Source organism: Euphorbia lathyris, chromosome 2 (genome assembly GCF_963576675.1).
Source record: "Euphorbia lathyris chromosome 2, ddEupLath1.1, whole genome shotgun sequence".
Classification (NCBI taxonomy): domain Eukaryota; kingdom Viridiplantae; phylum Streptophyta; class Magnoliopsida; order Malpighiales; family Euphorbiaceae; genus Euphorbia; species Euphorbia lathyris.
Window position 1 is genome coordinate 95,083,331 of NC_088911.1, and position 15,113 is coordinate 95,098,443.

The 15,113-nt window shown below is 35.0% G+C and overlaps 1 protein-coding gene and 1 non-coding gene across 2 annotated transcripts; one reads left to right on the top strand and one right to left on the bottom strand.

Annotated features, from left to right (window-relative positions):
• Positions 1 to 278: 278 nt before the first annotated feature.
• Positions 279 to 1,865, top strand: LOC136217260 (alkane hydroxylase MAH1-like). Its single transcript, XM_066003853.1, has one exon. The coding sequence runs from the start codon at positions 279 to 281 to the stop codon at positions 1,776 to 1,778; it is 1,500 nt and encodes a 499-aa protein (XP_065859925.1). The 3' UTR covers positions 1,779 to 1,865.
• A 12,497-nt stretch (positions 1,866 to 14,362) lies between these two features.
• LOC136221141 (small nucleolar RNA R71) lies at positions 14,363 to 14,469 on the bottom strand. The gene has a single exon (XR_010684927.1). It is a non-coding gene; the product is annotated as a small nucleolar RNA R71 (small nucleolar RNA).
• Between the last annotated feature and the right edge of the window lie 644 nt (positions 14,470 to 15,113).

Consider the following 15,113-nt stretch of genomic DNA (forward strand, 5'->3'; position numbering starts at 1 on the left):
AGCATAGACTCTATCATGATGATTTCAGTAGAATTTTCAAGATTGATATAATACTTTGTTAATGATATTGATTACAATAGCACAAAAACCAGGTTTTTACAAAATTGAACCGGATCAGCCGGTTCGGTTTGATTAGTCCGGATTGAACTTATTAATAGTTATCTAGTTACCAATTCTACTTGGGATTCCGTTTTTAAAACATTGAAAAAGCACTATAAATACACAGAGACATTGGAACTTATAAAATCATAATCAACATATCAACACATTTACTAGAAATGGCTATAGCTGTGTACTTAGAAGTGGCAGCAGCGTTTGTTTCAATTTATCTTGTTTGGCTATGGTGGTCTACCAGAAACTCACTATTCACAGATTGGCCTGTGGTCGGTATGATCCCTGGACTTCTCTATAACATATCTCAAATCCACGATTTCGCAACTGCTGTTCTTCAACAAAATAATGGAACCTTTGTTTTTAAAGGTCCATGGTTCTCCTCCATGGACTTTCTCCTCACTAGTGATCCCATGAACGTTTATCACACTTTAAGCAAAAACTTCTCTAATTATGTTAAAGGCCCTGAGTTTAACCAGATCTTCGATTACATGGGAGATGTAATTTTCACTCTAGATTCTGATAGATGGAGAATTCAAAGGAATATGTTTCATTCTTTGTTGAAAGACAAGAGGTTTGAGCTTGCCGTACACACCTCTTTGCACCAAAAGATTTCAGAATGTTTATTCTCGCTTTTTGATAATGCCTGCAAATTGGGAAATGAGGTAGATTTAAAAGACGTGTTTCAAGATTTTACTTTCGATCATATCTGTATTTTATTGTTTGGTATGGATCCTAAGACTTTGTCCATGGAATCCCCAAGTGCTCCTGCTGTGCAAGCCTTTGATGATATTACACAAGGTTTCTTTTATCGCTATAGTGTTCCTGGTGTTATTTGGAAGCTCCAGAGATGGTTACAGATAGGAGAAGAGAAGAAGATGAGCAAAGCATGCCGTACTTTTGATAATTTTGTGGAGAATTGCATTCAAACAAACCAACAAAAAGAGAAAAACATTAACGAATTCGATATGTTAACATACTTTCTGCAGGTGGAAGATCAGAAAGACAATCTATCAAGCAAGTTTATAAGAGATATGGTTGTGTTTGTTCTGGCTGCAGGAAGAGATACAACAAGTGCTGCTCTTTTTTGGACATTTTGGCTAATTTCAACAAACCCATCTTCACAAAAAAAGGTATTGGAAGAGATGGAACAGCATTTTGGGAGTGATAATAACGATGACAAGTTGAGATTTTTGGATTTTGAAAAAATGGAGAAACTTGTTTATCTACATGGAGTTGTATGTGAGGCTCTAAGATTTTATCCACCGGTACCGTATAACCGCAAAGCGTCGATTGAATCGGATATTCTCCCGAGTGGTCATCATATCTCTAAAAATACAAAGATTATGTATTCTTTGTATGCAATGGGAAGGATGAAGGAAATATGGGGTGAAGATTGCTTAGAATTCAAGCCGGAGAGATGGATTTCGGATAGTGGAGGAATCGAACATCAACCTTCATACAAGTTTATAGCATTCAATACTGGACCAAGAACTTGTTTAGGTAAAAATTTGGGCTTGTTGCAGATAAAATCAGTTGTTTGTGCAATCTTGTGGAATTATTCTCTTCACTTCATTGAAGATCAGAATGTTTTGCCATCTTGTTCTGTAATTCTTCATCCAAAAACTGGTTTGAAGGTTAGAGTTTTCAAAAGACATGCTTATTAAGGAAAGAAGAATGAAACACAGAATAAATATTAATGTTAAGTTGTTTGTAAAACTATGTTTTCATGTCTATGAAATAAATGAAATAACAATGTGTTAGTTTCATTTGCTTATACATTGTAAATGAAGGAATACTAACTATGAAATATATTTTGCAAGTGTGATTATTTTAGTTTTTACATCTGTTACCTAACGGACGGTCTTCCATTGATGATAGCATTTTTTTCTTATGACCCGTTGTCTAGCCGGAAAATCCCAGAAAGAGGTTTTCTTTTCTGGTTCGGCCAGGCTTCTGTCATGGCCAGCCATTGCAGAAGTTGAAGATGAAAGGAATAGCAACGTTATTAATATTAGTGTTTTGATTCTGAATTCCATTAGTGGATGCTTGCCTATTTAATTTGAGTTTGACCTTACCCATTTTTGTCGGTGGTGGTTTTATTTTTCAAGAATTTAGATTGAGTCAGTGAGGTATGAAAGGGGAGATTTTGAGTTCATCTATAATTTGTTTCTGAATGTCATCATCTATAATTTGTTTCTGAATGTCATCAAAATGTTAAGCTTTAATTTTGAGTATTGAATTCACTTATGGGTTTATATGCAAATGAAATTGCAAAATGGATATGAAAAATGTATCTCTGAATTATAATTGTATGGAAATTCTATATGTTACTTTGTTTAAAACAAAGTAATAATCTTTGTTAGTATCCAATACTAATTGAATATATGTTAATAAAAATAATTGAAAAAATTAACCTTCTATAATAGGTTATATTTAATTCTGGAAATTTTAAAAATTATTAATTATAAGGTAAATAATTTATCAGTTTCTATATTTTAATCTAATCACTATTTAGTCATTATGGGTTAATAATATCCTACTTAGTCTTTAATTTTAGTTCAATTCAACAGTTTAGTCCTTTATAGAGGGAACTTATAGAGGGGTGCCTTCTATGCTTACTTTGTTTTTTACAAAGTAAACTTTACTTTGTTCTTCCTACCAGTGGATAAGCTTACTTTGTCAAAGTTCATCAACATCCAATGGTGGAAAAAACAAAGTAATGCTTACTTTGTAAAAAAACAAAGTAAGCATAGCTTAACCCCTTATAGAGGAACTAATATGTTCAATAACTTAAAAATTTAAGTGACAAAACCGTTGATCAAAATAAAAAATAAACAATATATTAGGTATTTAATATAAGGATTGATAAATTATTTACAATATAATTAATTTTTTAAAATTTATATCTAAAACCTATGATTTTAGTTTTTTTTTTGAATTAAGTTCATTTGTTTTTTTATTTTTTTTAAATATCAATTTATTAATTAAGTCATATTTTATGTAAATTAAATCTAAAAAATAAAATAGTTACATAAATTTTAATTTTTTTTTACGTAAAATTCTATTTTCTCATAAGGTTTGTAGATTTTTCATCTTAAAATAAAAATGTTACATAAATTTAGTCTAACTTTTTGTAAATTATGTCAAAAAAATAAAAGAGTTTCGTAAAATTCAAAGGTTTTATGTAAAACTATAATTTTCACAAAGTTTCTAGATTTTTTCTTATACAATTACAAGGTTATGTAAATTTAGTCAAACTTTATGTAAATTATGCTTAAAACATTAACGTAAATTATGCTTAAAAGATTAACGTAAATTATGCTTAAAAGATTTACGTAAATTATGCTTAAAAGATTTACGTAAATTCAAAGGTCTTACGTAAAATTCTATTTTTCCACAAGTTTGTGGATTTTTTCTCCTGCAATGTTACGTAAATTTAGTCAAACTTTACGTAAATTATGTCAAAAAATAAAAGATTTACATACAATTCATAAGTTTTACATAAAACTATATTTTTACAAGGTTTGTGGATTTTTTTCTCTGAAAATAACAAGGTTACCTAAAATTAGTCAAACTTTATGTAAATTATATCTAAAAATAAAAGACTTATGTAAAGTCCAAATGTTTTACGTAAAACTCTATTTTTCACAAGGTTTGTGGATTTTTCTCCTAATGTAACAAGGTTATATAAATTTAGTCAAATTTTACGTAAATTATGTTTAAAAATAAAAGATTTACATAAAGTTCAAAGGTTTTACATAAAACTCTATATTTCACAAGGTTTCTGGATTTTTTTATACAATAACAAGATTATGTAAATTTAGTCAAACTTTATATAAATTATGTCTAAAAATAAAAAGATTTACGTAAAGTTTAAAGGTTTTACAAAAGACCCTATTTTTCACAAAGTTTGTGGATTTTAACTCCTAAAATAACAAGGTTATGTAAATTTAAAAATTTTAGGTAAATTATGTCAAAAAATAAAAGATTTACGTAAAGTTCGAAGGTTTTACGTAAAACTCTATTTTTCACAAGGTTTATGAATTTTTTCTCCAAACATAACAAGGTTACGTAAATTTAGTCCAACTTTACGTGAATTATGTCTAAAACTAAAATATTTACAAAAATTTCAGAGGTTTTACGTAAAACTCTATTTTTCACAAGATTTATGAAATTTTTGTTGAAACACCTTTTCCACATGATTTTGATTTGACAAAATTATTTAAGTTAATCCATGATTAAGGGACAATTAAATTTAAGTGTTTTGATTTAATTGTACTAATATGTTTGTTCAATGTTGAGTATAAACATAGATCAAAACAGAACCAAAAAGTAAGACAAGACGAAGTCAGCATGAGAACACAACACAAGCTGAATGGAGTGCAACTCAGAATAATAGAAGAAAAGTCATCTTCAGAACAAATACTCAAAGATGAAGCTGACCAAAGAAGCTGAGTGGAACGAAACTCAGGATCAAAGAAAGGAAGTCTTCCTCTAAGCCAATGCTTGCAGACGAAGCTGACCACGGAAGCTGAGTAAAAATACGACTCAGAAAAATGGAACAATAGCAACGTCAAAACAGTCAAGCTGAGTGTTCGTCAGGACAGCACGAATGATCCGTTTGCTAAAAGACAAGATCCGACAACTGTCTGCACCAATAATAGAAACCTCGGAATTACGCACAGAGTCAATTTCGAGATGCATGGGTTAATTGTTCGTTAGCTAAACGACGAACTGGCACTAGAAGACGCACCTGCGGGAAAAAGACAAGCCTGATGACTGCGGAATTCAGACGACAAGATTGGCCTGCAAAATATGAAGCTGACCAGAACATGTCGTAAGAAAAAGCCGTTTGAATCCAACGGATAAATCCAGATTCAAATCATTACAGCTTCAGACCTCAACTATAAAAGGACAAGCTCATTCTTGGATCCTAAGCCGATTTGAGACATACAAAAAGAGAAAAGAGAAAAATACAAAGCACAAAAAAAAAAGATCTTACACTAAACTTTCATTTCTGTGTAAAAGCTAGATTGATTTTGTAATCGTCTAAAGTGTTCTTCATCTAGCAAAGAACAAGTTTGTATCAATTGTAAAATTGAGAGAGTTGTGCTGAATACTCGGTTTAAAGTACTCAACAGTAGAGAAATCTAGGTGTTCGGTTATAGCACTTAGTAGGAGTTGAGTAGACGAATAGAGGACGGTACTCTTGCATATTCAACTGCCTTGTAAACGGTTTGTGCTCTACCTTTAAAGAGCTCAGTATTGGATTGAAAAAGCCCGGATGGACTCTGGGGACTGGACGTAGGCAGAGAGGCCGAACCAGGATAAGTCGTACTGAGTAATTTCTAACTCTCTCTCAATATATCTATATATGTGTTGCTTGATTAAATTGCTCAGGATATAAATTGTAAGAGCTGACACTGAGTAATCTTGGTGCTGAGTTGGAAGCTGACCTCAAGTGGTAATTTCCAACTCACAGGTAAAACAGTTCTAGTCAGCATCTGACTAATGCTGTCTTACACTTCTCGGCCGTGCTGACCTGAACTAAGCTAAGTTAACCAAGGAATTATACTAAGTCAGCATAATTAAAACGAAAAAGTTATATTAGTTCCTAACCCCCCCCCTTGGAACTAATCACACGGGACCAACAAGTGGTATCAGAGCTAAGTAGGTCACTACTCAAAGATATAACTATCTTGAGCTGATCCCGATAAATGGCTGAGAACAGCACTCGTTTCCTTCCAGGAAATCAAACAACACAGATACTCCCTTAGGGATTATCAATTAGTCGGCCTCCCTTATTTTTCGGATCAAATTATACATTTTGGAAAAACAGGATGAAGAACTTTATTCAAGCTACAAACATGAGTGCGTGGCTTGCAATAGTTCAAGGACCATATGTGCCGTACAAAACTGTTGACAACGAAAAGGTTGTCAAGAGTGAAACTGAGTGGTTAGAAGATGACCTTAAAAAATTACAAAATAATGCTTCGGCTATCAATATGCTTCACTGTGTGCTAGATGCTGCAGAATACAACAAAATTTCAGGTTGTGAGTCAGCACAAGAGATTTGGAAAAAGCTCGAAGTGACCTATGAAGGCACAAGCAAAGTCAAGGAGTCCAAAGTAAACCAACACATGAGATTGTACGAGCTATTCGAGATGAACGAAAACGAAGACATCTCAGAGATGAACTCAAGGTTCACCAATATTATAAATGAGCTTAAGAGACTAGGAAAGATCTTCACAGAAGAGGAGCAGGTGAAGAAAATCCTGAGAAGTCTCCCCAAGAGCTGGTAAGCTAAGAAGACAGCTGTGGAAGAAGCTCAGGACTTGACCACATATAAGTATGACGAGTTGATCAGATCTGTGCTGACTCATGAGATCTTTATGAAAAATTTTGAAGCTAAAGAGAAGTCAGAAGACAAGAAGCAGAAATCACTTGTCATGAAAGCTGACTCAACCGAAGCTGACTCATCAGATGATGAGGAAATGGCCATGTTCACAAGGAAGATGAAGAAGTTGTTCAGAAAGAATGATAAAAACAGCAAGAGGCCATACAAAAGAGGTGATAGGTACAAAGCTGAGTCCAGTGACAACAGATATAAAAAGGACAGCTTCAAGCCTGTCACGTGCTTTGAGTGCCATCAAACTGGGCACATTAAGTCAAGCTGCCCTAACTTAAAGAAAGAAAAGAAGGGAAGCAAAAACGCAATGGTGGCCACATGGAGTGACAGTGATGAGTCAACCTCATCAGAAGCTGATGCAAATGAGACATCAAACATATGTTTCATGGCCGACGATGCTGCTGACCAAAGCCAATCTGAGCAAGCTAACCTCTCTGATGGTTCTGACCAAGAGGAATATTCCAATGAGGTAACATCTCTACACATGCTTAGAAATGAAATGGTTAATGCCCTGAGTGATCTATATACACTGACTAAAAAGTGTAACAAGAAAATAAAGGCACTCAGCAGGCGGTGTGACGAGATTGAAGAGGTCAAACTCAGTGACCTTCGATATCTTCTCCAAGACAACTCAACTTTGCATGACAACATGGAAATCATGCACAAGTTTGTCTCGGAAGTCCAATCAGATTCAAAGAAACTGAGAAAGGATGTCACAACCCTACAGAACCAAACAAAAGGCTCAACTAAAAAATCCCACGCTGAGTACTCAGGTACTGGTCAGCATAGACAGTTCACTCAGTATGACTGTTGTGGGAAAAGAGGACACACAATAAATGTGTGTTGGTATAATAAGCGGATTGTCCAATGTGACTTCTGCGGAAAGAAAGGTCATACCACTAAGGTATGTTAGCATGCTCAGCACAATGGTGCTGACCAAAGACAATCACCCTAAAAGTGTAACTCATTGTGACTAGTGTGGTAAACAAGGCCACACCATAAATATATGCCGTCACAAATTAAAACATGATATAGCACCTGTCTATGCTAACCATCGAGGACCCAAAAAGAATTGGGTACCAAAAGATGAATGACTCAAAATGCAGGTGAGCCTGAGGTGCGTGGAGAAGTCAAAGCTTTGGTATATTGACAGCGCATGCTCGAGGCATATGACTGGTGATGAAACTCAGTTCATCACACTTGAGCTTAAACGAGGTGGTAACGTAAGCTTTAGAGACAGTAAAAAGGGTAAGATAGTCGGATCAGGTACAATCGGAGGTAACCCTACTATTGAGTCAGTCTCCCTAGTTAAAGGTCTCAAATATAACCTATTGTGTCACCCCCCTCACTTGGATCACATGATATCTCACACAATATCAGTTATAGACATGCTTTCAATTTTCAATCATATAAACTTCAATCTCATATAAACTTTACATATTATACATAAGAGAAAGCATTTACAATACACATTTAAGTCATTATCCTACATAGAGGATTTACAAAACAAAAGTACATCACAAGACTCCAAAATGCCTAGACGAGAATGGACTGACACTGCTGGTGCGACCTTAAGCAAGAAGAACTCCACCTAACTTGTAAAATCTGTTGGCAAGGGGTAAGCTGCCTACTCAATAAACATATTACGCATATATGTATATACAAAGTAATGTAAAGAGCACAAATCAAAATATATCATCAGTACCAAGTTAGAATTTATTCACCTGTTTCACTTATTATAGTAATACTTATTTTAGAAAGGCCTTGCTGTACTTAGACAATATATATAAAATGATCCTTGGGCCCAATCTGTATTCCGGCTCACTAAATTCGGAATACAATCATCTGTGCTACGGAGGAGTTACACTCAACTCACGTACTCATATATCTCAACACATGTGCTTCCGGCTCACAATATTCGGATAGCACTCTCAACTTGGACCATTTCACATATCCATCTAAGCAAGCTCATATTCATTTATAATCCAACCATTATTCAGTTCCAGTATGTGCACAAGGCTCAACATGCCGTAGTTACTCATAACACTGCAACATACTCAATCATATCACTTTCTTATCAATCATGACGTATCACAAACACTCAAACATTATCCACATCATTCACATCAGATTCAACCACATCTCACACTCAACAAGTCACAAGGCACAATACATTCATACACATATATAAGCAATATGCTTACCGTCGCACTTGGTTCGATCTATTCAACACGATCGGGTGTGCGTTCAATTGCACCTTGTGCTCCTAATGTCACATAACATTTATACAATTAGCCTTAACATAAACTTAATGAAAATATAAACTAATGAATGCTATATGATTTACAAGACACTAACTCCACAAAGTTCATGCAATCTAATCCTTTTGTCTTAGATCATCACATGACCTACTTGCACACATTCTGCCCTAACTTTCTCTATATGAATCCAAATGTCCTGTTTCTTGAACCTACTGAAACTAGACATATATGGGTATAACATATCCAAAATTCACATTAATATCACTTCTACACAATATATGGCATGCAAAATGATTCTGTCCTGTTTCCAGCCAAGAAACAGACTACCCAAATTTGCATCTACCATAATTCACTCAACCTAGCTCACAATAAACACAATGGATTTCCAAATCCTTTTACAGACATATACTTCAAGTAGTTAGGAACACTTTTGTATAAATAAACTTTCTCAAATTATGAGTCTAAGGTCCTCAAAATGCTACATCAACATGGCTGCCTCACATGACATTCAATTTCGAGGCAGTCATGATCCATCTAGGTTTTCTTCCTCTATATACGGAATTAAAGTCCCATATTTTACAGCGGGTTTCATAACACATATAGGAACATAGTTTATTCTTTATGTATCTTCAAATTCGAACAATATCCATGTGAAAAACATGCTCCAAAATGACTGAAAGCAGTACCCTAGATTTCTGTTTAGGGCACTTGATACATATCTTTCATTTGGACAGCCTATAACCACTTTAAACAACACCAAAACTCAACAAACTCAATCACAAATCATCCACAACAAATTCTATGATCATACCTAGGTATTTCAGAATCTCAAACTCATAGAAAACAAGCTAAAACAGCATACTAACCTTCAACTTGTGTCTATCACTTAGTATGCTTCCTAACTTGACTTGTTTGGCTTGAAAATTGAAGAAATTGGAAGAGTTTTGTTTGGAGGGTGTTAGGGTATGAACAAGGAAGGTTTGCTGAAGCTCTCTTCGAAAATATGGCTGAAAAATAATAAGGATGAAGTCTTGTACATCCTTTTAAAGATGAAGAGGTGTAATTTGTCTTACCTTGGGTGACATCATGCTTTGTGAGGTGCTTACCTACTGATGGCGGTTTCGTCTAGTGGTCGTATTTCTTACGACGAAATATATATATTATGAGTGTGGACTCTATATCTATGGATGTGATCTTTATAAATTGCTCTTAACTCTACTAGACGCTACGACTACTTAGGGGCAAGTGTACCCCGTCGTATCAAGTAATAATCCGGTTAAGACCGGGTATCGAATCCACGGGATTTATAACTGCAAGTATTAGACGAATCGGTTTTATACGTTATCTAAGCGGTGAATACTTTGAGTTGGTGTGAGACACAACTACAAACTACTCCTAACCTATTGGTGACACAAATTTATGTAATGGAAAACTCCACGGAGTGATATGGGTGACGATAAGTTATAAATATAATATGCAATAACTCCGAATATATTCGGTTGACGATTTACTCTTGCAAAGACGACTACGTGTAGTTTGACCGACCCGTGAAGTACTTAGACTACGTGGTTCCTAGTCAAGGCGTGTCTAATGCTGGGGATCAGAAACTAGGGCCCGTAAGTTCCTTGGCTTGTCAATTCCTACGGTTTCCGGTTTGTCACTTCTGGTAAGGCAACACCTATATGAATCCCTAAAGGTAGCCCGAATGGCGTCGGAAATCGCGTTCCCCTACACAATAGTCAATTATGAGTATCAAAACAAGCAATAAACATCAACACGTATATAGAAACGGAAATTGCAAATCATAAATTATAAATATGGAGGATAAAAATATAGAATACAACCAAGGCTAGTACATAGGATGAGATCAAGCTAATTAGCAAGTAAAAAGGGAAGAATCGGCCCTCGGGACTAGCTAACCGGACTCAAGGCCATCTCTTAGGACTTGGAGGTGGAACTCTCGAGCTTGGTGAACGAAGGTGGAACGGAACTTCGAGGAAATGACGGATCAAATGAACAAGCTCTCGAGGTGGTAGAGTTTTATTACATAAAACTGAATCTAAAACAACAAGAATTCTATCAAAAGAAATAAGATGTAGCTATGTACAAGGTGTCAAGAGATGTCTAAATGAGTGCTAGTCACTCTTATTTATACATCAAGCTAGGGGTAGGATTGTAACTTCACAAGGTACAAGTATGGAGCAACATTATTTGGTGCAGAAAACCCATGATACGCCCCGCGTAAGGTGGTCTACACCCCGCGTAAGTGCCCATTCCATCAGAAATCTCCTGCATGTGGACCAATTCTATGTCTTGTTGTCTCAAACACGCCCTGCGTAGCTGAAGTACGCCCCGCGTAAATGAGTTTCTGAGATTTTATCATTGAGGAATTGTCTGGTACGCCCCGCGTATATGGTGGTACGCCCCGCGTATGGAGAGTTGACTCGGGGAGACAGTGCAGTCTGACTTTCAATATTAGGCCAATTATTTCCGACATGTGTCATACGCCCCGCGTAGGGTGGCATACGCCCCGCGTATGCTGAGTCAATTCCACATGGCGTCTGCGGATAAGGCAATTATTGCTGACACCATGTTTTACGCCCTGGGTAAGGGATGATACGCCCCGCGTAAAGGATGATACGCCCCGCGTATTTGAGTAGATTTTTGCTCCTTGCTCGTACTTGAAATACAAATCTTAAGAGCCGAGTTAGCTTGACGTTTTTATTTCCTAAACTAATCAAAAACACGGAAAATTAACTGAAGGTACGAAATTTATTCTTATTTCTTTATTTTATCAAAACGCTTTATTTTTGTAATTAAACTTATTTATTTTATCCAAAATCAACCCGTAAATCACGCTAAAAGATAGGGGTAAAATACCCCTATCACCTACTAAACTTCATTTCCAACCCTCCATAAGTCTAATTTAATCAATTAAGGACATGTGCATTCATTCATTTAAGTCCTAACGCAATTAACTAATCGTTACATCTTAACGACACACTAATCGCCTCCTAATTGCACTGTAATCACATCATGAATACGAAACTTCTAATGACAATGAGATGAATCTAAAATGTATGTATTCAATCATGAAAACATATATGAATATGGGAATACTCATATGTTAGGGTTTTAGGGATGTTACAGTTCTTCCCCCCTTAAAGAATTTCGTCCCCGAAATTCACTTACCAGAAGCTTCAAATAGGTAAGGATATTGTGTCCTCATATTTTCTTCTACCTCCCACGTTGCCTCATCAAGTGTTTGATTATGACTCCATCTCACCTTAACCATTGGAATTTCACGGTTTCTGAGTCGTTTCATTTCTCGTCCCAAAATCTCTAAAGGTTGCTCACGAATAGTCAAGTCTGTGTTCACTATTGCAATCTCAGGTTCAGGAATCATATGACTTGGGTCTGATCTATATCTTCTTAATAATGACACATGAAATACATCATGTATTAAAGACAATTCTGGTGGTAGAGCTAACTTATAAGCCAATGGTCCAACTCTCTCAATGATCTCATATTGGAATTTTATAAAAAAATTCATCCATTCAAGGTGATTTTATCACTTAATATTAAGATATCATAAAAGGCTCGTGTAATTACAGATAATTTAGGTCTGACCAGTCTTTTGGATGAACATGCATACAACTATTAGAAGAAATTACAAAAAATCATATTTGGTTTTTCTTGTACAATTCACCATCTATGTATGGCTTTTCTCATATATAATACTTTTAATATCAGAAATTCATATTTTTGAATATTGTTTTGTCAAACAGTTATTTCATTCCCTTTTTTACAAGGATGTGTCTATTCATATAAAAACTGTTTATTTGACATTGTTAGAATTTCTGTTACCAACACAAGAGACTTGAAAATATTGATTCTATTTGTAATTATCCTGTAATTGTCCCTAACTATTAAGGCCATTATGGGCTGATGAATTACCCTAACTATTAAGAAATTATGCAGAAATTCCGAGTCAAGTGATTCAGAAGTTAGATTTCGATTCTGTAAAAAGCAATATGATGTACACACATTGTTTATTCAATAATAACAAATTCAGTAGCGTTTAGACATTGTTCCAATTTAGTTTTCATTTTGGTAGTAGACCGACCAAGTCTCTATTATGAAGATTCAACGAGAAGATTGAGTAGAGAATCCGCCCTTGAGTCTGACAAACTCTAACGAAACCCAAGGAAAGGATTGACAACCCGTTCACTTGCAAGTCGTCGAATGTTTCCATGCTCCATGTTCTCTGTAAACTTGTATAATTTATATTTCATCTAATAAAGTCTGTTCTATTCGATAGATTTTTATGCAGCACTTTGGTAAAGGATCTGAAGTGGATTGATGCTGGTGTTTTCATTAAAACGTATTTAATTCAAAATCTTTACAAAAAACTTTGTTGAACACTTAGGCAAATTATTATCTCGGTAGAGTTTTAATTTGATTAAGGGCAATTATCCCGGATAAGGGTTTTGTCATGTTCAAAGCCTAATAATTAGAGGTTCCGTCATTTATTTCATCTTTATAATTCATACAAAGTTTAAAGTTGTTTTCTTTGCTTAATGCAAACAAATACATTTGTTTACTTTTCTAAAAAGTACTAAACGTTCCTGTCTTGCAAATTCATTCTTAAATCAAAATATTTTCTAACATCTTCATACTCTAATCTAATTCTTATTCTAGCAATTTCAAAACCAAAACCGATTAAACGATTTTCCATATTATAAACCTTAAAAGTACATTTAACCGATTCAAAATAAGTTTTGTTAAAAAACGTTCCCTGTGGGATCGATATCTTTTATTACTACAAGCGTATACCGTGCACTTGCGGAAATCGCTCAACAAGTTTTTGGCGCCGTTGCCGGGGAACGCCAAAAATTTTCGTGTTTTATTTCGAATCTAGGTTTATTCATACTTATTTTAATTGTTTGTAATTTAATAATTTTCAATTACTAATATATTTATTCTTCAAATTCTATTTTGTAGGTAGTTTCGGTTCGTGCAAGATTTCAAGTTCATGCGCAGTTCTCGAAGTTCAGGCATACCACCAAAACCACTAGACCCAAAAATTGAAAAGACTCTTAAGAAGAACAAAAACAACAACAAAAACAAAAACAAAAACAAGAACAAAAACAAGAACAAAAACAAAACCCCAGTAAAGACAAATATCGAGTCTGGTAAAATGGCAGACCCACCGACACTTATGGATTACGCTAGGCCAGGAGTGGCCGGTGTGACCAACAGTATAGTTAGACCCCAAATTAATGCAAATCAATTTGAAATTAAGCCAGCTTTGCTTAATATGTTGCAAAATAATGTAACATTTTATGGGTTACCTAACGAAAATCCTAACACCCATTTAACAAATTTCCTTGAAATTTGTGACACTTTTAAAATTCCAGATGTGACTGCAGAAGCAATCAAACTTCGCCTCTTTCCTTTCACTTTGAAGGATAGAGCTAAAGAATGGTTAACTTCTATGCCAGCCGCAACTTTCGCCACTTGGGAACAATTAGCCCAAGCGTTTTTATCAAAAAATTTTCCTTTAGCAAAAACCGCAAGAGTCATTAAAGAGTTAACATCTTTTTCTCAAAATGATAATGAAACTCTTTATGAGGCTTGGGAATGTTTTAAAGAACTTCAACGTTTATGCCCACACCACCAATTGCCCGCTGAACTTTTAATGCAAACATTTTATAATGGACTAAATCCTACAACTAGAGGTTCATTGGACGCTATGTCTGGAGGGTTATTCATGAAGAAAACATCTGCCCAAGCAAGAGAACTTTTGGAGGAAATGGCAATCAACAGTAGTATGTGCCCCGCAGAACGTGGACACATACCAGTAGTGAAACCATCATCCTCAACAACATCATCAGTTAAAGGTATACTGAATCTTGATCCAGTTGCGATGTTGCAAGCCCAGTTTTCTGCCTTATCGCACAAAATTGATAGGTTTATGGCACCGTGTGATCCTAATGGTAAGCCAATCCAAACGAATGTGGATTACGAAGGTATGTGTGAAATTGAACAGGTAAATTTTGTCCAAGGGCAAAACCAAAATAATAACCCTTATTCCAATACATATAATCCTGGATGGAGAAATCATCCTAACTTTAACTGGAGAGATAATAATAATAATGCTAATGCTAATCAAAATCGTACTACTAATTATCAAAATCAATCAAGAGATACGATTAGCACTTTATCTTCTAAAATCGACAAATTTATTGATGCTATGAGCGGAAAAATAAGTAATCACGACGATGGTTTTAAACGGATCGAGAATAAATTCGATCAGCTTATTAAAA